The 25,963-nt window shown below is 30.1% G+C and overlaps 1 protein-coding gene across 4 annotated transcripts in view; it reads left to right on the top strand.

Annotated features, from left to right (window-relative positions):
• The window catches only part of LOC129959499 (rho GTPase-activating protein 7-like), a 328,073-nt gene that overhangs the window by 151,806 nt on the left and 150,304 nt on the right, over positions 1-25,963 (top strand). For all 4 annotated transcript variants that reach the window (XM_056072353.1, XM_056072352.1, XM_056072355.1 and 1 more), the window contains one exon: positions 15,357-16,895. In XM_056072353.1, coding sequence (XP_055928328.1) covers positions 15,357-16,895 — 1,539 coding nt within the window. The remainder of the gene's footprint in view (positions 1-15,356; positions 16,896-25,963) is intronic.

The following is a 25,963-nucleotide window of genomic DNA, read 5'->3' on the forward strand; positions in this document are numbered from 1 at the left end:
AACTCACGCCTATTGTCATTTACTGACCTTCGGATTTGATTTCTGATTTTTTTTACTCTCCCTGCCCCTTACCTTTTCTTCTTTTTCTGTTCTCATTTACTCAGTTTTAAGGTCCTATCTTGAACTAATGATCCTTTTACTGATGCAGAATGGAAGGAAATTATAAGGTGTCACCCACACTATCCTACGTCATTATCTGACGGAAATATTTTTTTCCCTTCTGCGCAAATTCTTTCTCTGACATAATATACTTTTTTTTTTCGCCTACAGAGACTGAAACATTTATTTTCAGGGGGAGTTATAAGTAGCTGGAATCTTATATCTATTGACTTCTTTTATTTCTTATTTGATTTTTTTTTTTTTTTTTTTTTTTTCGTTTTTGAAGAACCTGTTGACCTATATCTTGTTTTTTTTTTTATGTCATTCTTAAGACATCCTCTTATAAGCTTGTCCTATAAAAAAAAAATAAAACAAAAAAAATCTCTTTCACATGGAAGTGATAGATTTTTTTACCTTTTACTTGAAGTCTGATTTCATTGTTTATTTTATTTAAGAAATATAAATGGTTGTGAGATTATTATTATTATTTTTTTTTTACTGAATGCGATATTGTGCTGCCCATTTATTTTAGTATCCTTTTGCCATATCCAAGAAGTTCAATTTTATTCGACTCTAGTTATTTAGCGTATAATCAGGTACAAAGAGTAATTTTTGAAACTATGCAGCAAACTAAATTTTGTAATATTATTCATAATTATCTTATTAATTAGCGTCAAGTATAACTACATTGATATCACTGTTTCAAATCATTTTTTGTCTAATGAAAAAATTAAAAATTGTTACACCTGAATTATGTACGATGATGTCTTGCGCATTAATATTTTTCATATTTTCTTTGCGACTTAGAAAAAATAGAATTTCAGAAATAAATAGCAAGATATACGTTTGTATCAGTAAAACTTAACAAATTTAAAGGATCTGTCTGCTTATTAAAAATTACTACACGTATAGATGTAAAATTACTATTTTCAAATTATAACTTCAAATTTTTTCTGTTAAGTTCTCCCTTTATGGAATTGCATATGTCATCGTTTTAAATACATCTGTGTGAAAACCATTTCATTTCATAGTTTGTTGCTATTATTATCGAATATTCTGCGATTATGAAAAGTAATGTTATAAACGCCGCAGCTTCTCAAAAGTTTAATAGTCTCCTTCTCTCCCCCCCCCCCCATCTTTAGCCTGTTCTCAATATTTTAAGGTAAAAAATTAAATTATGCAGTTTAATTGGTCCTAGATTTGTCCATTTACGGCTCTTTACTGATAACTATAACAGGTTTTGCACCAGATTGTATGTAATTAAAGAAAGTAAATGGTATGGAAATCAATCAGCGATTGAGGAAAGTCGAGTTCTTGATTGGATGGTTACTTTTGAAAAAGATTGCAGTGTTTATATCACGAATAAAGTTTTTGAATGGTATTTGGCTCTTCATCATGAAAACGTTACATGATGTGGTGCCTCCCAGAGCATTCATTACTTGCCATTGCCTTAAATATTGACGCCGCTTCTTACCTACAATGCCGAAACTGTTCCATGAATTTATTATCCCCTAATATATCAGTTTTTGAGGAGGTAAACGAAGGACCTTGCGCATGCTGATGATTCTTGGCATTTCGTCAATTTTGACCTGGGGATAATGGGAACATTTGAGGCCCCTGGTATAACTTAAATACCACGGGAGACTGAATTTAGAGAGGCCGATGGCATGTAGTTCTAAATAAGTTGTGGTTGCAAGCAGTAATACTGTTCTGAAATCAAGCAAAATTTTTGTAATGTGCCATTCAACATTCATTTCTCTTCTGTTCTCTTTTGATGTATCAATAATCTAGCAATTTCGGAGTGAAATATGAGACCAATTTACTATAATTTTTCCAAAATATATATGTTCGGATCAGAGTAATAATCGTGGACTGGGTGGAGAAATTTAAAAATGTTCCGTATTAAGAATTTTCCCGTCTTTCCCCAAAATTAATATATTAAATAATGTCTGAATAGCAGCTGACGGCGAGTTCATATATATGTGATTATAGGAAATACATTTTATTTTCGACATAAAAAGAGATTTTATGCCAATTTTTTTTAAGTGAAGGATTTTGTTTTAAATATTGAAATCCCTTTCAAAACGAAATTGTTTAGTCCATTTATTTAAGACATTTTTGATAAACACTCTGTTGCAAAAGTCATCAATAAATAGATAATAAGAGATGACAGTATCTGAAAATTGGAAGACCGAGAGAACAGATTAAGGTCGTTTAAAGATTTGACATGTAGTTAGTCGCATGTTGATTGATTTGATAAAATGTCCGATAACTGTGCAAAAGTTTACAATTTTACTTCATTTCTGTAATTACTTATCTGAGCTAAGAAGGAAAAAAAAAGTTAATTACTTCGAAAATATTGAGAAATGTTGATGATTTATCTTCTTAAGATATGAAAAATGAAAATTTGTTGGATTTTTTCCCATCCTGTTATGCCTTTCTCACACTGTTTTACTATTTTGGACTTCAAAATTGCCTGTTATTGCTGTGGTAATGGTTGAAAATCTAAAGCATTCTAGCCATGTAAAATTTCTTCAGATAGAATGTTATACCATTTCTGCTTAAATCATTAATTTACTAGGAGTAATTACGAGGGAATTTTGAAATATTTATTTTATTAATTTAACAAATTGTTTGTGTTGTTATTGATACACGATAACAACAAAATATTTTAATAGTTATATAGCTTTATCATCATATTAATTTGGCTGAAAATTGATTTAACAGAAGTAGTGACATTGAGTTATTAATTTCAGAAATATAAATTGTTAGATTCCGTATTATTAGCATTCATAAAATATAAAAAGACTAAAAAGTAAAAAACTATAAAAAAAATATCGCATTTTATTAATGTAGTAAAAAGTATCAATTTTTTAAAGGAATCATGCAGTATTATTTAAAAATAAAAAATAGCTCAATCATAAGAAAGGAATTTTTAGATATTCATTGAAAGTTAAAACCTATCTGCTTAAAATGATAAGAAAAACCAATGAATCACTTTCTCAGCTCAAACCACTGCCACTTTTTGTTTCGTCTGAAAACTCATGACCTTTAGATTTGTTATAAAGAGATGCCTGACCTTCTCCACCCTCCATTTTCGAGAAAATGAAAAAAACCCAACTTCATTATGGTATTCTTTATCAGGAAATTTTGTGACAGAATTCGCCATCCAAAATCACTGAACCGACTTTAATAATTTTGGTTTCATATTATTACTTTTTCCATTAATCGAATCATTCATCATTTACTTCACTTTGTCTTCCAACTCTTCTTCATCATCGTTACAATTTTTGAACCAGTATTCGATAATGTACTCATAGTGGATTATCCTAAGATGGAATTTATCATGGTTGCAGTACTGTATGCACTACGTTTCGATTACAAGAAGAACCAAATAAAGTGGAATTTTAGATTTTTTAATAGATATCTTACCTGGCCTAAACTACACTTATTACAAGTGGCAAACACTTTACAAACACAAAGCCAACTTTAGTATTTTTAAAGCGATCGCGATTATGTAACTTAGGCGGTAAGCAAGACTACTGTGGTTCATATGGTGCCACCTGTAATTTTTGATAAGAAGTTTATATCCCACTTTATATATGAGTTATTGGTCGTATTTCCGAGTGGGAACCCACAAAAAAAAAAAAAATCTGAGGCCGAAATTTGCTTCTATCATGTTCTTCAACTGTGTAAAAAAAAAAAAAAAAAAAAAAAAAAAGACTGCGTCGTATTGAATCGCTTCATTAAAATTTTAATACGAAAAAATTATCAAATAAGTATTCTAAAATAAATTTTCTATTAGTCATATATCGATTCATTGTATTATTTTTTTTATGTATACTTACATTTGAGTCGAATGATTTTATTGGAAAGGGCAATGTATCGTTTTATAAAAGTTTAAGAAACGTATATACAATTATAGAAAATGCTGTCGAAAATCGTTTTCTGTAAATTAAAGCGAAGTGTTAGTGAAATTGTGAACTCAAAGAAAATACAATGGGTTAGTCCTTTGAATATTATGTACTTACCCCAGAGCAATCCGTTATTGAGTTTCCCTACTGTTCATGTAGCACGTAAAGCAAAATTTAATATGCGTACGTTCTTCTTCGGTCTAAGGTCAATTATTTGACATTGGCTGTCACAAGCTCTGGAAGTACATCCGCAGATATAAAAATGAAATTACTTTCAAGTGATGACAGGTCTTGTCTGCTGACAGTCGATGGCTCTTTGAATTTTCAGATATCTTATTAAAATAAAATTGCTGGTTGTCTGTAAACAGTAAGGAATTTAGTCTTCGAATTTTTATTTAACGAATATTTACTTGCTTGAGTTTTCTTTCGGGTACTTTAATTGTATTATGAATTGTGAATGTTGAATGCCAATTTAACATTAAATGTTGGCACTAACTCAAGATGCCATCCATAGTGTTCATGTTCAACTGTTTTCGGTATTCCGTTCTATAGTTGTAGATAAGATTGAAATTAAAGTAGCTTTTTAAGTATTTAATATTACTGTCTTTTCTAAGAGCATCCACTAGCTGTATAAGAATTAAAGGGTTAACATTTAAAAGTGTAATTGCTTAAAACAAATTAGGATGAAAGTATAGGGTATAATGTTTTGAATAACAGTATATTTTAAAAATTAGTCTTAAACAGGTGTAGTCATCATATCTATACAATTGTTAAAATAAACGTGTTACGCAAAGATGATCTTGATAAGAGCATCGAATTTATTAAATGAATCTAAATTTAAAATACAGCATAAATGCAGATACAACAGAAAAATGTCTGATTGAAATTTACAGAATTATTGACTATAAATATTTGGAACATGAATTGAAAAACATTATCTGAGTTTTTATGTCATGCAAAGTTAGCATATTTTCAAACGAAGTTTATTAGAACATTCGTTCACTCCGCCTAGAAGGAAGCACTGAAATTGAGCATTTTAACTCCTAAAATAGGTTTCCTCTTTAGGCATATACAAAACAACATTTGATGCTATGATTTATTTGTTGACTTTCAAATTTTTGATGATTTAAGATGAAAATGTGGCTTTGGGAAATAGTTATTCCTATTAACCGAGTTGACATTTTTGATACCCGGGAATTTCGATTGAAACTTCTTCATGTTTCAGAAGAAAATTTCTTAATACAAAAAAGTTTAACAATTCTGCATACTGAAAACTATGTAATCTCATAAAGAACTGATAGTATGCACACACTCATTCTTCGATAAAATTAATGTGTAAGGTCTATTCCAACTCCGAAAATTAATTTTCGTTTCGACCTGGAAAGTGACCTATGAATTTTCAATTCATTTACGTAACATGATTTTTTAAATATTATTTTTATGAAAATACTTACATATATTAAAATAGAAGTAAGTTAATAATGAACGTTCTTAGTCTTGGATATCTTAAAGCCACTTTTGAAAACTGGGAAAAAAAAAAAAAATCACATAAATTTGCTAGAATCAGATTTCATCTTTTTTCTCTGTCCATTCTTGTAACTCAATGTTTGACTTCTACATCCCATCTCGTTGTGCTGACTCATTAGAAGCTATGCGTTTCTAATCTCCTTTCTTGCTTAATTAAGTCAATAACATATTTCTACAAGATTGTTGTGGAAAAACTCTTAAAGTTTCCTACATGATATAAGTATTTAGATATCAAACTTATCGCTTTGTTTCTGTTGATTTTAGTATCACTTTCGAAGTATTTCATGTGTAATCATTCATCGCTTATCATAATTAAAGGTCAGATTCATTCTGATACGCTGGAATCCCAAGAGTTTGGAGTTCTTTCCTTAACAACTACTTGACAATTGAATCTTAACTTTTGACCCGCAAATTGATGGACGTCAGATTCGTCAGAGTTATTCGATTTTCATTGCTCAGATAATGAACGTAATGAAATATAGAGATTATTATATTTTACATTTATCGTTTTGAGAATATAAAATTTTATACATATATACGAAAATGACACACACAATTTCAGAAACTGTCATGCAGAATTCAAAGAAAACATGTATTTTCTCATCCATCAGCCTCTGATTTTTTTTTAAATTTCTCTTTTTGTTTTATGGAAGTAACTGAAGCTGACATAAAAAAGTCATTGGCTAACACTGAACCAGCCATGCATTTCCATTTTTTATTCTCTTTTTCATCCTGTAATACATACTATTTTGAATTAGAATATTTCAATTAAACATTTATTAATGTGAAACTATGGAAACAGTAATAAGAAAACACATTTTCTCTCTTAGTCGAATCTAGACTTTTCCAGCTTTTATCTCAGGATGCGATACAAAAAGATATTTTCATTTTTGTTTCTGAAAATTCAAACACTCTACGAATGAATGCGTTAATGATTCACGGAGGAAGCAATGCTGGTTTCTTCTAATATTAAGTAGCTCCCTAAATACTGAGAGTTCTTGTAGGAAAAGTTTCTTTTCTAAAGCTGATGTGTATGAAAGTGTTTAGAAAGTGTAGAAAAAAAAAATTAAAATTGGGAACGAAAGATTTAATAATAATCCATCTTCTCTCTATTATGGTATCCGTGGAAGAAATCAGAAAATAATTAATTTAAACCTTACATTTTTTAATATGATTTTAAAGAATAACCCTAGTTAAGACAATGGATACTTGTTAATAAACCGAATATTTAATATGAATTAAATCGGTTATTTTGAAAAGTGGTCATTTCCAAATTTACAGATTTTACTGAAATAGAAAAAAACCATTTCTTGCCATAATATTTCCAGAAAACTTAAATCAGTAATTTTTGCCTTTAAAGGGTTTTAACACATGATGTAGAAAGGATTGCATAATTATTTATGGTGCTACAGAATGCTCCGGAAAAATATTTTTCCTTGAGTTCTTGGATTCATTTTTGGAAACAAAAATGAATCTTTTTCAAAATGAGGCCGAGTGTGTAAAAGGTTAAATCCACTTTGAGTTATAAAAGCGTATATTTTTATGAAATTTAGGATAAAAACATTTACCATTGTAAAAAAAAAAAAACCATGTAGATTTACATATAATAAGCAAGATAAGTAAGAAAGAAAGATACAGTTTTTCAGGTGCTTCCTGCATTGTAGTTATGGGCCTTTCATTTATGATTTCCTTGTAAACTTTTTTTGTAATTGGCTGATAAGCTCTTGATATCCTGTATTTTATTAATAATAATGCTTTCCTTAAAAGGAAGAGGTGTTTTTTTTTTTTAAAGGATGAACAGTGGAGAGCTATCTTGCTTTTTTCTTTCTTTTTTTTTCAGCGATAAAAATCATTCCTATGAGGTTCGATATACCGTTTGGCTGTCGCAATTTATAGTTATTCATTGGTGAAATGGAATGTGTAAGAGTCATTCAAGAAAAATTGCATTTCTGCTTTTAACAAACAACTCTTCGGTAACTTGGCGGGACGAGAGGACTTCATTTTTAAAGAAAGCTAGCTGCCAAATATAAAACCAGTTACATCTCAATGTGTGACATTTTTTACTTTGAATTTTATTGTATTTATAGAAAATTCTAGTAACTTTTCATTCTATGGTGGGATGTAAATCCGTTTTAATGACAATTTTTTCTTTTAACCATCGCAAAATCATAGCTGCATTCACTGCGAGAAAAAAATTGATTTTGAAATTTCTTCCTGTCAAGATAAGAGGCAGACCACAGCACTGTATCCCTGGACAACCAAAACAGAAGAGGTGTACTTCTTCATTTCGTGTGCTTTCTTTCAGAAATTGCAAATTTCACTAGGGCCTTTATGACATTCTCCTTCCATTTAAGAGTAAAATTTAGTTGTTAAGAATTTGCCAGTAATAAAATATCTATGCACAGACAAACATGAAAGATGGAAACTCTACATATAATCGAAATTTATAGATGGTATTTTACCATTTTATTTGCATTGCAATCGTAACGAGTCTACTTTATTAAAAATTTGCTAGCCGTCCATTTATGAACGTTCTGTTTATTCAGCAACCATGGCTTCTTATTGTCTTTGAGATAAGAGTCTTTTATTTTGATTCCAAACGCTTCACATTTTGAACAGACATTTATTAAGGACGACTAAAAGACATTTGCTTGAAAATTCTTGACAGAAAATTTGTATTTCGCGCTGATTCTGCGTTCTGAACGCTTTTTTAAGAACATTTTTAACATGATCTTAACAATGAATCCAAAGAGAGATTTTTAATGAACTATCAATAAACTGGTGGATTATAAGGCAGTTGTCACCAACATCCTTTTTGAACATGAGCCCGTTAATTCTCCTTTTATGTCATGAGCATTTTCATTATTATTATTCAAGGAACAAAGTCACTTTGCTTTTTCTTATTTATCCTTAAACAGAATAGGAATGAGATCGTGTTGCTTGTTACTCTGTATGTGGCACGCAAATGCATTGAATTTGAATGCGTGAGTTTTAGACTTACTTTTAGTTTCAAGATCGGAATAGAACATGCGTTTGTTATAGTTTCTTGGTCTGTGTACTGCGATTAATCCGTTCGAAATGATGTCCCGCAAATCTTTCGAGGTGAAATCAATAACTTTCATTGCAGAAATAAATTTCCTTTAAATTAATTTCAGGAAACATTCTAGGTAAACTTTGTCAATGTACTTTCATAAATTTCCGTTTAAGACCAATCTTTTAAATAAGTATTAGAATTTTTTAATTTGTAAATAATATTCTATTAAAAGCAGTATCATCTCTGGTAACTTTTTATAGATAAAAAAAGTTTTAAAAAAATTATAAACTGCTTTATATAAGATTTTGTTTAAAAAGTATCTTACTATAAATTTTGGTATAGAAATGAAATTAGGGAAGCATGGCGTGATGCGCATATACGTAGGAAATCTTGATTTTTGACGCTTGATCCCCCCCCCCCCCCCACACACACACACAAATCTGACTTCAGAAGCTGTCAACCAATGAATATAGGAGTGCAAGTGGGCGCTGTCGGAATTTAGTTTTTAACAAAATGGGAAAAAAAAAAAAAAAAAAAAAAAAAAACCTGTCCTTAAATTGCATTGAATTTCATGTAAGGCCTTCTGGTTTCCAAGTGGAAATGAGTCACACACACACACACAAAAAAAAAAATGAAGTCACCAAACAGAACCAGAAGGAGTGGTCTCCTCGAACCTTTCTTATGTATTTTCAATAAAGGTGTTTCTCATCCTTCCCCTCGTATAAAAATTGTGAACTTTAGGTAAGGCCATGAACTCCGTGAATGCCGAGTCCTGTTCTTGAGCGTTTTGTGTTTCGTTGTATAGTTTTAAAAAAGTATACATTTGGGACGCCTTTTCATAGAGAGAAAGAAATTAGACATAGAACTGCAGTTTACTTACAAGACTACATACCAAATTTCATTTATCTAAGTCATTGCTATTGTGAGTTATTGCATTTACATGCATGCGAATATACAGATCGACAGATGATCAATTCCTTGACGTATTTAATTCAAAATTTCATACCAATCTAAACTTTAGATGCCAAAACTATGTATGAAATTTTATGTCTAGCTCTTTACATTTTAAATTTCCCATGCTCTCAGAGAGACAAATTTTCTGTGAATGTAAAATTTGATAGAAATCTACATATTTGGTATCAAGACTAAATTTCATATTCATTTAGCTGAAAGCATTTTGGAACTATCAAGTTCACAGACAGATCAACATCATTCCAAAAATGTCTTTTTTGGGAAGTCTGAAATGTTTGAGGCTTAGAATACTTTCTCTTTGTATACTTCGTTTGCGAGTATTAAAGTAAAGAGGAGTAGTGCTACCGCTTCAAAAATGACCGCCTATCAGTCGAGAGCGAAACACTTCTAATAGCCCTCAGCATTCTCGGTCAATCAGGCCTTCATTGACCGAGTGAGAGCCCACACATCAGAAATGGCATGAAAGAGAACTACCAAGAGCATACATGAAGTTGCGAGATGGAAACATTCGGATCTGTGGGCAATGAAGAATCGGTAGATCCATCGCGATATTACGCCGGGCCCATTCTTCTCATTAGGTGCAGAGTGTTCTGTTCACATACAACTTAACTGCGATACAACAGGCTCCTTACTAAGACTTTTGGCTTAAGTGTCCAAGAAAGGAATGAAACTTCAGTTCAGAGAAGACAGCATATCTTGTAGAATGCGATGAACCATTTACGTACTGTTTCATGAAAGGCATTCAGTACCGTATTGAGAAAGTTAAGTTTCTTGGGACAGCCCGATGGAACTATTTTGTAAGAAATTAATGAAATATTATTGCATCTAATTTCGAAGATAACGTTTTTTGTGAATAAATGTTGGATTACTTGTTATCAAATCTCATAAAAACAGTTTCGCATTTACACGAAATTTTAATGCAGTTAATAATCATTTTGTGAATTGAAGTAGATGAAACTTGCCGCATAGAAATAAAAATAATTTTTTTCTTTGCTATTAAAATGCTTGCATTTTTTCGTGGTATTTTTCTCAACTTTTCGTATGACAACGAATATAGAAAATGCTTGAAAGCAAGTAGATCACAATATTAATAGTAATGATAAGCCTTTCCAACTTATATAAATAATTCAAGAAAAAAAAATTACTTGATTTTTTTTTTTTTGGTATTGAAATAAAATTCTTTGCGAAATATAGATGGCCAAAAGGGGAAAGTAGTTCCTTGAAATTAAAAATTAAACCATTTATGTCTATCGGATATCCGTCAGTGTTTCTGAAATAGCGGGCACGATCAATATATTTGCTAGTAAGAATACAGGGAAATCAAGTATTTTCCAAAATGTTACTCGGAAGCTGTTTTTGAAGAAGAAACTTTTTATGGTATTTGACAAATACTGACAGGTAAATAAAATATATTACGAAGGAACTTATAAGACATCACTTCATACAAGCAAATACAAAAAATACATATAAACAAATACAAAATACTTCATAAATTAAAAATTCGAAGTCTGTATTTTTATGAGTGAATAAATTTTAAAGCTAGAAAATACAGACTTTTTTATTAAGAAAGTAAAACAAAAAAAAAGTATATACATTCTTCGTTTATTAAATGAATCTTTTTTTATATAAAATTCAAATAGTATATCAAAATTAAGATATCTCTCCAAATGATGTCAAACCTACTTTTGATCAGCAAAGGTTATCTGATAACTTCTAATATTTGTTGAGCCTTCATTAATATTTATATCTCAAGTTTCATCTTTTTTACGCATCTATAATTTTCTTCTTGGTTTTACATCGTCATTCTGAATAGCTTCATTCATCATCATTAATAATTGCGTTCAAGAACCTGGCCTTTGTTTTTCAGAAAGAAGTTAATTTTTTAAAAACTTTCTTTTATATTTTATGTATGTAATCTGTTATTCATTATTCGAAACAATTAATAAGCACGACGTATTTAATTTATACTGTATGAATTAATATACAAGTAAAAAAATGGGTAATGAATTTTTAAAATATATAATGATAAATAGCAACTTGTCCTCTACTTATCTACTTGTATATCCTGAGATTGTTCCGGGTTCTTATTTAATAATAATTAATTAAACATATTATATAACGCCATTCAGACTTCAGTACATGAATAATAAATCACATTTGAAATATAAAGATGTTTTTCATACAAAATGAAAGATTTGTTTTCTTTTTATTTATTTATTTTATTATGATTTTTTTTAAAAAAAATTTCAAATTACATATTCTGTTTATTTGCTTTATTTTCTGTTTTATTTACATTGAAATATTTTTTACCCTTGTTCTTTTAAGTCGGCGACCGTTTTTCCAACTTTTTTTAAAGAGGTTTATTTACATTTTATACTCAATTACAACAGAAGATGACAATGTGGCAAAACCTATTGAATATCAAGTTCAAATAAACTTAAATATAATCGTAATACGTTTAAAAATAATCAATGTATTTAAACAGAATTTCATTCTAAAACGTATTGTTGATATTTTGAACAATGAAATCTTGCATTTAAAGTGAAAGATAAATTATTCCATTAAGTTCCCCTCTAGATTTTGCTTTACTTATTAGTGACATGGCCATTAGTAGTCAACTCGAATTTCAGTGCAGTTAGTGTACACTTTCATTAGTTGCATGTATGTAGATTTTCATGCTGATTTTGTGTGCCTTAAGAGTCGAGTTATAAAAATTTGTCAAAAATAAAACATTTCGGTTCTGGTATGCGTGAATTGATACTGAAGCTGCATTCTTACTATATGTCTTTTTCAAATATGATTTCTTCTCATTATTTATGGAGGAAAGGTTAGAGTGAAATTTTATAGCTATGTTTTTATAATCTTCTGAGTTTATAAGAAAATATCTAAGACAAAGCAAGGGTGAGAAATCATGGCATCTTAACTTGACAGTATAAAGGAGAGCTTACTTTCATTATGGATATTTTATATTTTGAATGAACTATTTTAAATAATTTTATAGTTAATTTAGTAGAATAATTTATTTCTTAAATTTGCGACTTTAAGTATAATTTTTTTTTAAAATTAAACTATTTAAGTTTTAAAAAAAATTAAGAATGATTTTTTTTTGTACTTACAAATTTACATATTTTCCGTTGAAAAATAATATATACGTTCTGTATAAGACTAAATCAATATTTTATAAAGACGTTAAATACATATTAACTCTCATATATTTACAGTTAAATCATTATTTTCTTTTCATTTTCCTTGTATTTTTCTAACCTAATTTAAAATGTATCTAACTTTTGCTGGTCTTTCTAATATATAGCTATAAATGAAACAGCACTATTAAATTGCTTTTTGTCGATAACATACAAAGTGACATACAAGTTGGTACATACTTGATTTGTTATTTCATTTTGCGGTATGCGGTATGAATTGTAAACCGCATGGTCATGGCAGAAATCATTTGCGGTAATTTTTTTATTGAAACTTTCAAGATCATTCGAGAGTTACAGGAAAACTTGGAAGATTAGTTTAAAAGGAAAAGCTAACAAAACTGAAATACTGCGAACTGAATAAAATAATTTTTTTCTCAAATTTTGTAATTGCTATAAGATATCAAGAAAACGTGTTTCGCCCTTTATTTAATAAGTTGCCGCAGGATAACCATTATTTAATACATCTCTACGAGCTCAGTGAAGGATCTTTTTGTTTGACACCGTTATGACAGTTTATGAAGCCTCTCCTGTTATTTACGCTCGCCTTAGTGGAGGAAATATAATTTCGTTCATTGAAAATCCTAAAGCAGCTGCTTTCTATTTCAAAAGAAAGAAACGAAGCACGAGTTGTTTACTTTGAAGTAATTTCGCAGGTTTATCAAAAGAAAAAACAAATTGCGATTTGCCATTGGGTTTCACTTATTTTAAAGAAAAATGTCCTTTGAACGTTGTTTGTGATAAATTCTAAAAGTTCATGGGTGTTTATATTCTTTGTTTCAGAATTTCGGCCACAAAATGATAATCACATGCTAGGGAATTTCAAAGCTACTATTTATCAGTTTGAGCTTTAAACTTTTTTATGGCTCATCATGATTCTGTTGTCTCGCATTATTTGTATTTCTTGAGAAGCGATGATTTGTTTTATTATGATAAATGAAAAAAAAAAATGCTAAATTAAATTCCAAATCTCAATTTGTTTTCAAGACTCAAAGCAAATCAGAATATCTGAAAAGCAAGATAAAATAATTTAAAGCAAATTAAAATCATTTAAAAAGTGAAATATACTATTTATAATATTAAATAAACTAAAATTCTTTTTGAAACTAAATCGATTATTGAATATGCTACTAGAAACCGATATTCTAGAATTCTGACAACTTTCTCATTTAGGCTATTATATATATACTCCGCCTTAACCTAACTTCTTAGTTGCGCGGGCTGTAATTTTCTCCATACAACTAAAACGACGCTGCGTCGACTCATTCCTTTTAGAAACTATATAAAGTCAGATAACTTTCTCACACTCTCTCTTTCCTGCTTTCTGCATTCCTATTCGGTACACTGCACCGTGCTTGCTATGGTTTGGATAAAGAATATTATTATTATATAAAGCTTTGACTATTTTCTTAAAATTATTCTACGCCTGTTTCATAAAATAATTTTACACACACACGCATACGTTGATGACATATTTAAAAAAAAAAGATTTCTGCAGAATGATTCTAAAATATATGGCTCAAAATGTCAAGCCAAGGAAAAGAAATCGATATAAACAGATTTTGCATTGCAATGTTTAGTCAGAAATGGCGCATGCAAGATCGAAAGACGTTCTATTGATGCCGGTAAGTGAGTGGGGTGGACCGGCTCCTTGATGTACATGATTACAACAGTTGACATGTGTAGATCAATTTTTCATGAACATTAAGAGCGTTAATTTATGTAGATTTAATTGAGTCTGATGAAAATCAAAGATATTATTTATTGCTGGAAATGTGTTGAAATGCATGTAGAATCGTCACCGCTATGATCTTGTACTGCTATTTAATGGTTGAAAGGTACCAACTAGTAAAAAGTTGTAAAGTAACAATAATAAAGTAAGTAAAATAACAAACTTGATGTCCTTTCATTCTTGCTGTTCGTATTTACTAGCTCTTCCATCCGCTATTCTCGCATATATTTTCCTTTACAAAATCTACTCATTTCGGACACCTCAACCGATTTTTACATTTTGTATTGGTATTATATTATCTCCTTTTCATTTAGTTAATTATTATATATTTATAAATTTTACATTTGATGTTTAAAAGAAATCATTAAAATGTGTACACTTTAAAAAAGTTTTGCCCTATTCTAAACTTACCTCAGGTTAAATCTATTGAGTTGTTGCAATAATTTTCATGTCAAAATGTGCACTTTAAAAAGATAAATTCAATTATATTCCATAAAAGAAATTTCTAAAACCTGAAAGTCATTTCTGAAATTCTTCTCCTATAATTTTCCTTTAAATTTTACAAGGAAAACAAATCAAAGTATATATACAACATTATAATATTTTGATTTTTCTTTCATTGGAACATGACTCTGTATGCGTTAAAGTTCTGATGTCTAAAATTATACTTATTTTCGAAAAGAAAAATGTTTACAGCTTTAGGAAAAAATTTTATATACGAGATTTCCTACAAATCAACATTATTTTCAAAAGATGATTTTGATTAAAAAAATCATTTATACCATCAAGTTTCGTATATTTTTCTGTTGCAATGTAATAATAATTGATAGTACTTTCCTATTTTGCTTCCATGTTTATAAAATTTTCTCATTTTATAGGAAGAAATTGGCCTAGCAATTAAAGAGTTGGAAGATAATGAAGTCAGCTTGTTATCAGATGACTCCTTAGACTGGAAAAATTTGAATGACACTCTTATACTTCCTCCTCAAGGATTTAGATCCGAAGAATGGAACAACAAGACTAATTGTGAATTATCTAGAATCAATGCTGACGACTCTTCATCTGTTAATCGCGTATGCTATGAAGGTAACATATTAGATTTTGGATATCCTGCAACGAAATTTGACTCATCCCACAATTCTATCGTTCCTCGTACGTCCTTCGCTTCTAGTTTCAGTACTAGTGTTACTGGAAAAAATGGAAAGACAATATGTTCACCTAACACTAGGAAAAGATTGTGGAGAATGCACCAATCTATATCATTTCCCGAAACTTCAAAGGACCTTCTTTTATTAGGTAAAGATCCTCAGACTTCTGATTCCTTGATACCTAATGGTCGAACTCAAAAATCTCCCGAAGACAACTATGATTTTCGAACATTACAGTCTTGTGGAAGGAAATGTCGCCAGCGTTCAAATTCTGACACTTTACCTTCCAGTTTGTCCTATACTGAACCTCATTTGCTTGAGGAATTTCACGCATTTCCGAGGCCTCCTAGTGGTGATGTTAATCTTTTATCTATATGGGCGGATAACTTAGTTTTAGAATTGGATAAGAGTTTATCTGGAGAATTAATGAATTTTGCTGAAAGCTTTAGTCCTTCTTCTGATTACAGTTTGAGTCCAATCAAGCAAGATGAAAATTTCAAAGATTCCAACTTCGCAAGCACTCATTCAGAATCAGATATCAAACAAAACCCAGAGGAATCAAATGAATTTCTTCTTACAGGTAAAAACCTCAAACTTGTGTCCAGGTCTCCAGATAGTGGGATTGAACAAATTTCCTGTAATACACCTGATTTTTCAGAAGATTGTGTTGATTGTGCACCAGTGTCAAGGAAAAAAGTGAAAGGTTTCAGTTCAGATTTGCTTATTTCTGATAAAGATACTGATTACATTGCACCTCCTCCACCACAATTTAAGGATGAAAATCACAGTATTCGTAGTATTAAGGATAGATCACAAGCGACTCAGACGACACATTTTTGTAGGAAACCTAGCTGTTTGAAATCAGCCGAATATGTGTTAGAGGCACAAGAAATGGTTGAACCTTTCAATAATGATAATAAAGGCAGGATTTCTGTTGCGCATGCCATTCCAATAAAAACAATAGAGCTCGAAAACTCTCCAGTTGTGAGAACCTTATGTGTTATCAATGATGGCTCAGAAATGAACAAGAATAACGACACGCATCAAAAATCGATTTCAAGTGATTCAAAAGATAAAAACCTTAAAGGAAACAACCTTTTACAACCACAGATCCGTTCTTTTTTTTCTAGTTTACCTAAACCACCTAAAACACCTCCTAATAATGCTGATAAATGGAGCTCTCTGCCTAGGGATGGTGGGAAAAGCCCCGATCTCATTTGTCCTCAGCGATCAGTATCCCATTCTGCTGTTTCTAACGTCAATTATGTGGTAAGTCTTTTATTTGTTATATACTTGCTAATAATTATTGTTTTTACATACCCTGTCTGATTAATGTATATTTTTACACACAGGGCGGGCAAAAAGTTTGTAAAAACTTTAAAAATTCACAAAACCCGAAAAAATATTCAAAATAAAAAAACGTGCAGGTGTAACATTGATAGGCTACGGGATTTATTTTTTTTTAATGATAAGGAGAAAAAATTCAAGTAACAGCCGACAGATGGCACTGGTACGAACGACTTTCTTGGAAATATGCAAATAAGACAGGTGATTATAAATACTTACGCTCTTGATCCAGAACTACTTCTACGTTGCATGCCACGTAAGTGAACAAGGTTGCTGCGTGGGAAAGATAAAGTTTTGTTGGTGAAGCTGTTTTGCATGAACCAAGAATTAGCGGCTGTTGCACTGCATAAATTGCGACTTCAGAAAAATATGAAGACTAAAACAGGGCTTTTAACAGTGTTAGACCTCATAAAGCTTGTTCAGCGATTTGAGGAAACTGGATCGTTGGAGGATCTTGTAAGATCCGGACGACCATGTCTAAGACAGACACGTTTGGCGCGCGTTGCAGCCGAAATGGAAACGTTAGCGTCAGAATTCGCTGCAGGGACTAGCAGTGTATGGGAAGCTGGCAGAGGCTTGGACTTACCACCATTCTCGATACGTAATACTCTTCATGGCGTTCTTAATCAGTGCCCATACAAATTACAATCATGCCATGAATTTTTACCTTCGGATACCGCAGAGAAAGAAACATTTGCGAAGTGGGCTCTCTCCAAAATTCAACAAGCTCCCTCCTGGGTCTTTAATATCTTGTGGACAGATGAAGCTTATTTTTCGCTCCATGACGACGTTAATACACATAACTGTCGCATTTCAGTGACTTCAAATCCGCGAGTGTACACTGAAAAACTACTGCATTCCCCCAAAGTCACAATGTGATGTGGGTTCACAGGTTCCTTCATCATAGGACCCTTCTTCTTTGAAACACGGTGTCCAGTAAATGGGTGGAAAACGGCGATAGTAAATACTTAGTGTTATTTGACGTTTCGGCCAGGTTGTTCCATGTTTCGTGAAAAGGGTGCGCTTTCTATTGCTACGTTAATGCAAAATGGAGAAACAAGCCGCATTGCTCTTCCAGCCAAGGAATTCCTAATACAGACGTTCGGTGAAGAGATACTTATTAGCAGACGTTGCAAGTTTCCATGGCCTCCTCTATCGCCAGATCTGACACCAGCAGACTTTTGGCTATCGGGGGAATTTAAAATACAGCTGGACATGCTGCACTCTGGCGTTGCTAGATTTGTGACACGCCTGCAATTTGTTATCACCTGCGATGGAGAACACGTGGAACGCATATTGCCATAACAAATGATTTGGTAACATTATTTTTATTATTTGCGTGTCTTTTCTTTCATTTATGTACGAAACGCCACCTATTGGCTTTTTTATATTTTTTTATTTATTTTTTCCCCTTATCTTAATAAAAAAAAATCCTGTGACTTATCGAGACGAACTTGCAAACCATTTTTTATCATACTTAATTTTTCTGGGTTTTATAATTTGTTAAAGTTTTTACTGACTTTTTGCCCTACCTATATTCATCTTATTAGCATCTCAGTACTTCTTCAGTAAATCTTTTTTGATTATGTCTGCTTTCTTTGCATATACCATTACATTATTATTATTATTTATTCGATATTGATACTTTTCTATAGTTCAGCATGAATAAAGACTTGGTCATTTACTTCGGCTTTTAAAAGCTCAGATACAACCTATTTTTTGGAGCCCTCCCTTAAATCCATGTAAATAAAGACAGTAAATATGATTTATATGTAGGGTTTCCATACATTCTGTGTATAGGGCTATCGCCATATTTCACTACTCAGTTCCGTATTATTATTTGTTCTATTTTCTCCTTGAACTCTACACAAAGCATTAATATTGACAATACCGAGATTCTATTCAACCAGTTTGTGTAAAATATTATTTAAAGAAAACATAATCTAAAAAAAATCTCTGAAACTGCCATGAAATTGAGTATTGGAGATAAATTGGTGGACGTTTTTTTTTTTTTTATATATATTGATCAAAAGTCGTGTTTAAATAAAGCTATGCAAATACGTATTTGCATATACGTTCGTATACGTATACGTTCCAGCCGACAATGTAAATTTGGAAAGAATATTTTCTCTAATGCCAATTCAGTGGTCGAACGAAAGAAACGACATTAGAGATAATTAAGGCGATTCTGATTTGTCATACTTTTTTAATAATTTACGCTCAATTTTGTAATTATGCGAAAAAAGAAAATGATGTAATTTAAAAAGTAAAATCAACTTTTAAAATAGGATTGAACCATAAAAAGGATTAACCTAGAATCTAGCCTTGATTTTTTTATTTTTTTTATTTCTCTATGTGTTCATTTTATTAAATTGCTTGCACTTCATTATTTTTTTAAAACTAGAATAAGATAAATTATTATCTACTCACTTTTTTTCATGCCTTATTTATTTAGCACTTAAATGTTCCTTATAATGCTTGGTAATCATGACAACCCTACTTTACATGGCATAGACATTTTTTTTAATGCTATTTGCTCTTTGTAAAATGTTACAGTTTTGGGTTTTATAAATTATTAGTCCCGTACGCGGAGCTCGTATTTGTAACAGTACATCTTTTCGTATTGTAAATGATCTCGTATTGGCTGTTGTGACTAAATGGTCGGGTGCAGGCATTCTAGATGTCAGATCTGCAGGTGACTCGATTAACCAGGGCTTTGGATATAGTTTGGACACTAAATGATGTTAAAAAAATTCATTTGAATGAGGTAAGTGGAAAAGTTGTAAAAATTCTGTGTAAAAGAATATAGGACTGAATCGTGTAAAAAGAGATTTTCCCTTCCTTGTATCGATTATTGTTAAAAGCAGTTCATATATTTCCGGATGCACATGCTTTCAAATAATAATATTTAACATCTTTCCAAATTTTCCTTAATTTTTTTTGGCTATAGTATATCAGTTAAAGGCAGAATTGTCTTTTGTTTAAAAGAATGTTTTAGAGAAATAAAAACGATTAAGAATGAGAATGAATAGTGAGAATAAATGACGATTCTTGATGTTTTACATCTGTTTAATTAGATATAAAAATTATTCACTCTCACTCTTGTAGCATTATTCAAAACTACTCTGAATATAATTTTTAAAAACTGCGGATACCCATTAGTAATGGCAGTTGAGACATCTGTCATCGCCTCGTCGTGCATTGATTACTTAATCCCTGACATTTGATTGGATATTCCATCCGTACTCTTTTTAACTTTATTTCCAACTGCAAAATCTTTTAGAAAATTCAGCTTCTACATTGCGAGTCCATTTATCTGCACTGACATAAAATTTTCCTCATTCTTTCCTACCTTAAAAAAAATTCTGAGCTCATGCGGATTAATTGATCTCTCCTGACAAGCGTAGCGGGATTCATTCGGGGATATATATTCATTTTAACCTGTTTTCTTTTTTCCATCTACACTGATCCGAATTTTCTCCCCTGCTCTTTCAATAGAGGGAGCAGAATGTGGTTTCGGGTATTTTCTAGTATGTGAATTACTTTCTCCTCTAAGTCTTGAGTATTTATTCATTTGAAATGCTTTTCATTGACGATATCCTAAACGGTTATTTTATTTAATGGTAAATGATAGTTTTTATTAAAAAATAAAAAAAGGAATCATTATGGAGGTTAAAAAAATCTGAATAATTCTCCTCTCCAAATTTTTCTTTTTATGATGTATGCTATTTAGTAATATAATGACAGCTTAACATTGTACTAGCTATGACTTTTCTGAAGTTTCGTTACTTAAACTTATGCTGTCATCAAATGTCCGGGACAGTTTCGATTCTTTTGCTTTTTATATGAAACCCCATTTTTATATGAAATATTTTGAGGTATGACGTAAGAGAGTAATTGAAAAACTGAAAATTAATTAATAATGCATCAAACGACTTCTAACAATATTCGATAAAAATTCTTTGGTCAAGATAATTTTCTCTATAATTTTTGCCTTCATTTTTGAAAGAAAAAAAAATAATAATATAAAAGGCAATATGGTGTGAAAATTTTTATCTGATTAGTGTCCACAAATTTTAAAGATGTGTTAGAAATTATATTCTTTTTAATATGTAGAATTATATGATGTATTAATCAATGTATTTTTAGATCCTGCTAAAAAGTTGTTTATATTTCTGAAATATTTAAAAATTTGATGCGATGTAAGGGGGGAAAGAAATGATGCAAAGGAGAAAAAACATAACCATTAGCCTAACAAGATGCTTAATAATTTTAATTTTTCTACTAACACAATTTTTAAATACATTCCAGTTATAAATTATTGATGTACATTTATAATATGCATTATTTGAGTTCATTAATTTTTTCATTATTTAATACTCAACTCTAAAAAAGGAAGCAAATTAAATCAGAAAATTTCAGACAGTTATCTAAAATTCAGGATAGCCTTGAACATTTAATTGGCATTCATCTCCATACTTGTGACGAATGATTTTAGACGCGAATAAACAATGTTTTGCGTATTCAACGTCAAAACGTATTCGTTCTCCAACCATTTTTAGCATATTATCATGTCTATTTAACTATATTATCTTTTTTGTGTATAAAATGTTGCAATATTGAAACCCCCTCATAAATTGAGTAATGGGTTAAGATATTCCAAAAGTTGTTTAGTAAAATGTCCCGATTTAAAATAAACTGTGAATTTGTAAGAGCAAAAGAATTAAGTATGATTATTTAAATTCAAGTATCCAACAATGTGTTAAGAATTTTGGAACATTCCAGATGAAAAAAATTTTCACTGGCTCGTTTTCGTCTGAAATTTTTTGTTGTGACTCCAGTATTGGAAATAAATATTACGAGGCAACATGAAGACAGATTTCTGATGATTAAAAAATGAAATAGTTATTTAGAAAATTTTAATAGAATGTTTTAAGTGGATTTTTTGAAAAATTCTTGCACCAAAGAATCTGTAACATGAATACTTGATCAATTTTACTGACATCGAAGAATTGATCCAACTTGGCATCATACCCCGCAATCTTAAAATGGCTTACTATGTGCAGATCTTTTGAAATTGTTGTGCATGATACATTGATGCAAATGGGTTTGCGCACTTCGTTTCCTAGAATAACAAAAATAAGTTATACTTCACTGTCGTCAATGGAAATAACTTTCATGGAAGAAACAAAATATGCTTTTGGAGATAATCGAATCATTCTTTACCTCTTAGAATGCATCATATTAACCCTGAAATTGACACAATTACACTATCTTAAGAGTTTATAACCCTATGTATTTTTGAAATAAAGTTTTTAAAACAATTATTCGAAATTCCAATTAAGTTTGCATCTAAGATTATTCCAGTTTAGAACTCTTACCTTTTTTATCTATATTTTTATTTCTAAAAAATTGTAAACAATGGCTCTTTACTTGCGGTTCTTATTTTTATGCACAAAAAGTAATATCATTTTATAGTAGTTTTACGAGCGTTTTTTTTTTTATCTCTAATTTAAACCTTTCTCTCTTTCTGCACCTTACTACGTAATCGGGTATTATATTGACTCAGTGCAAGTAATTTATTCCTGTTGCGTCCTTGATTCGTTAACGACAGTAAAATTCGTTTTGTATCTTGATAATATTCGCATATTTTAATTTAAAAAAATAAGAGTGATGTCCTAGTGATATCTGTCCATTAGAAACTACTCTTTTCTGCATCGCTATATCAAAGGATTGAACATTTTAACATATATCAAAATATCAATTGTTATTGAATAAATGTTTAATAACATTTATTAAATAAACATTTAATAACATTTAATTCAAAATTATATACTTTTGTAATGTTTTTTTTTTTTTTTTGCCAGAAATATTGTTTATGCTGTAAAATTAAAAAAGTAAATTCTCCCTGCTATTAATAAAAATATAACAAAAAGCAAACTTCTTTTTACATTTTGAGTCAAATTATACGAAATATAGTGAAAGTATTTAGCTTTCAATTATTTTCTATGAAAAAAATAACATTTTTTCTTACTTGCAATGCGGAAAGCATGTATTTTCTTCCTTAACCTATAGATGGCAGCACTACTAAATTCAAAATGAAATAATTCATTTTATGGGATTTCCATGAGTTGTTTCTGCAAGAAAAATCGTGCTCTATTGTATCATTCCGAAGAACATTGATTTTAAATTTCTTTCGGTAATTCTTAATTTTTCATAATTTTTTTAGTAATTTAATTTTTTTCTCGAAAAAGTATATATTAAAAAAATTACATAAAAACTTTTATGGTAATTTAAGAAGAACTGATTTAAATGAAGAAGATAATTTAATATCTCGTAGATGGCATTTTATAAATTTAAAAATTTATACTTAAATTTATTCTTACTATTGATTTAATAATTGCGTGACATATGTGTGATGTCACAGAGAAAAATTAAAGAATTATTTTGATAAACTAGAAATCAATTGGGATTTTCATTTTGCTCTAACATGAAAAATGATGCAATTTGGGAGGATCTGAATTTTACGAATAAATAATCAAAATCACGACGAAAGAAAGACGGCAAAAGTGAGGTGCGTTTTCGAAAGACGCCTGAAATGTATAGAAATCACGATGCTCTCTCTAATAGGATGAGAATTCGATTTTTCAGTTTTGGAAAGGAAAATGCAAATCTGGGAGTGCTACTGGGTATTCTGTTAACTATGAATTTCAAATAGATTACAATATTAACTTTGAATTTATAATTTTTTATTCGAACCGAAAGATAAGTCTTTTAGCTGATAAAATCAAGATTAAGGAAAATTTTGTCTTATTAAAAAAAAATTAATTCCAAAGGGGGAAAACGTATTTCTTTCCCGCGCGCGTTCTATGTGTGTGTATGTAAAGTCCCTAAAAAACACTTCATGAATTTCAACTTACTTCAAAACTTCTTTCAAAAACTTCTAAACTTAACAAAACCGGAATTTCTTAATTTTTCAAGATGAAATTTTTAGCAGCCGTAACTGAAGGGAAAAAACGCAGTTTATTAATTCAAGGGGGACAACTTTCGCTTTTTTTTTTTTTTTTTTTTTCAAATTTTAAGAGTACGAAACTACTCCGATTTGTTGCTATATTTAGTGAAACTACTATGTTCAAATAGATGTCTACACGAATTTCCTTGAATTATTGAAATAAGTGTTGTATATTTGAATGAATGAATACATAGTCTATCCGTTTTATTCGATATAGATTCTTGTTGATTCTCGAATTTGTAATCTCTTGAACGATTCAAATATTCACATTCGTAACTGATATTAAGTTTTTAATTTGGTCATTTTTGGTGTTAACTATTAATCATTTTGTTTATTCTTAAACATTTTCAAACAAAATTATTCAACTTCAAGGCATAGAGTCATGAAAATAAGGTGCAAAATATGCTCAAACATTTTGTAAAATGAAATGCGATAATAAGCATCGATTTGCATTTTCTACGTAATTCCTTACACGAATTTCCTCACAATTTGGGTCACTTTAGTGAAGAATAAAGAGAGAGATTCTATCAAGATATTAAAATAATGGAACAAAGATATGGGAGAGCACGATGGATAAGCATATGAAGATAGTTTATTACTGTCGCTTACTACCGGAAACTTCATTTCACATTAAAAAAAACACACACACTTAAGGCATGCTTTTCCATAAATGAATTCAATCAACTTATTTAGATTTCATTTAATTATATAAAAATGTGTTATGAAACATTTTTTTAAAATGTAATATATATTTATAATACTATTTGGCTGTGTACCAGTATTAATTTCTCTAGAGGCTGGAATATATAATTCTGCAAATACTAGAATTGATTCTTATTTTTGAAAATCTCACTTCGAATTTTTTTCTTTTTCTTTAAAGATTAAAAAATTGTAAATCAGATCAGAAACACTGTGTATATATAGTATTTTTGTTGTTGTTGTTGTTGAATATTATCGTCTACTTTTATTGTAGAACAATACATTGTATTTTAATGTGATTTTATCATTATTTTAATCGCAATTGCAAATATTAAAAAATATTTATTATTGCTTACTTTTACGGCATGGTTGTGGGATCAAAATTTAATGAAATAAATAATTAACTAATAATTAATCTCTAAAAATATTTAAAGATGTGAATTGTCATGGAGAACACTGAACTATTCAAAATTTTAGCTTATCAGAAAGTAGGCTCAAAATCGATTATAAAATTCCATGTTTACAAAGATTTAAAAAAAAGTCAATTTAAATAAATGTGTTTAAAAAGTTAATCCCTGTTTTCCCATTCATCAAAATAAACAGGAAGTGCTGCCATAAATTTTCGTTCATAAAGCGATGTTTTATTTTTCAAAGTAAAAAATATGGAGGGAAAGGAGAAGCATGTTAAATAAATTGTCGCTCTGCAGGAGCTCATAGTTTACCTTGTCACTGATGAATAGGAAAATAATTAATGTTAATTAAAGTCCTTTGAGTTTCCTATTGTTATATTTGAAGACGGTGAAATGTAAGCAGCAATTTATGAGGAGCAAGACTGGCTGTGTAGTAGCATTCACAACTTATTAAAGATAAGTAATTAGATTGCTGCTTTGATAATCTGCATGAAAAATGGAAAGAGATTTATTTTTATAAAGCCGGATGCATGGTTGCCAAAGGTGTTAGGAACATATAAAAATCAGGGCAAACTAAATAAAATATTTTTTTTTAAACAAAATGGCAAAAACGTTATTTTGTACCAGAAAAATATTTGAGTCATTAAGATTCGTTGTGGCAGCTTAAAAGTGAAACTAAAAAGAACTATTTATTTGAGTATCATTCAAGGAAGGATTACTGCAATTTTCGATTTGGTCTCTAGTCGAGCTGCCACTTTACGTTATTCATAACAATAGCACTTACCGTCTTCCAGAATTACTTTTTATTTTAAGTCACTGCATTTTAACATAAGCATTATTTCCCTTTTTCGAACTGAAAAACTTTTTTA

This window comes from Argiope bruennichi, chromosome X1 (genome assembly GCF_947563725.1).
Source record: "Argiope bruennichi chromosome X1, qqArgBrue1.1, whole genome shotgun sequence".
NCBI classification, from domain to species: Eukaryota; Metazoa; Arthropoda; class Arachnida; order Araneae; family Araneidae; genus Argiope; species Argiope bruennichi.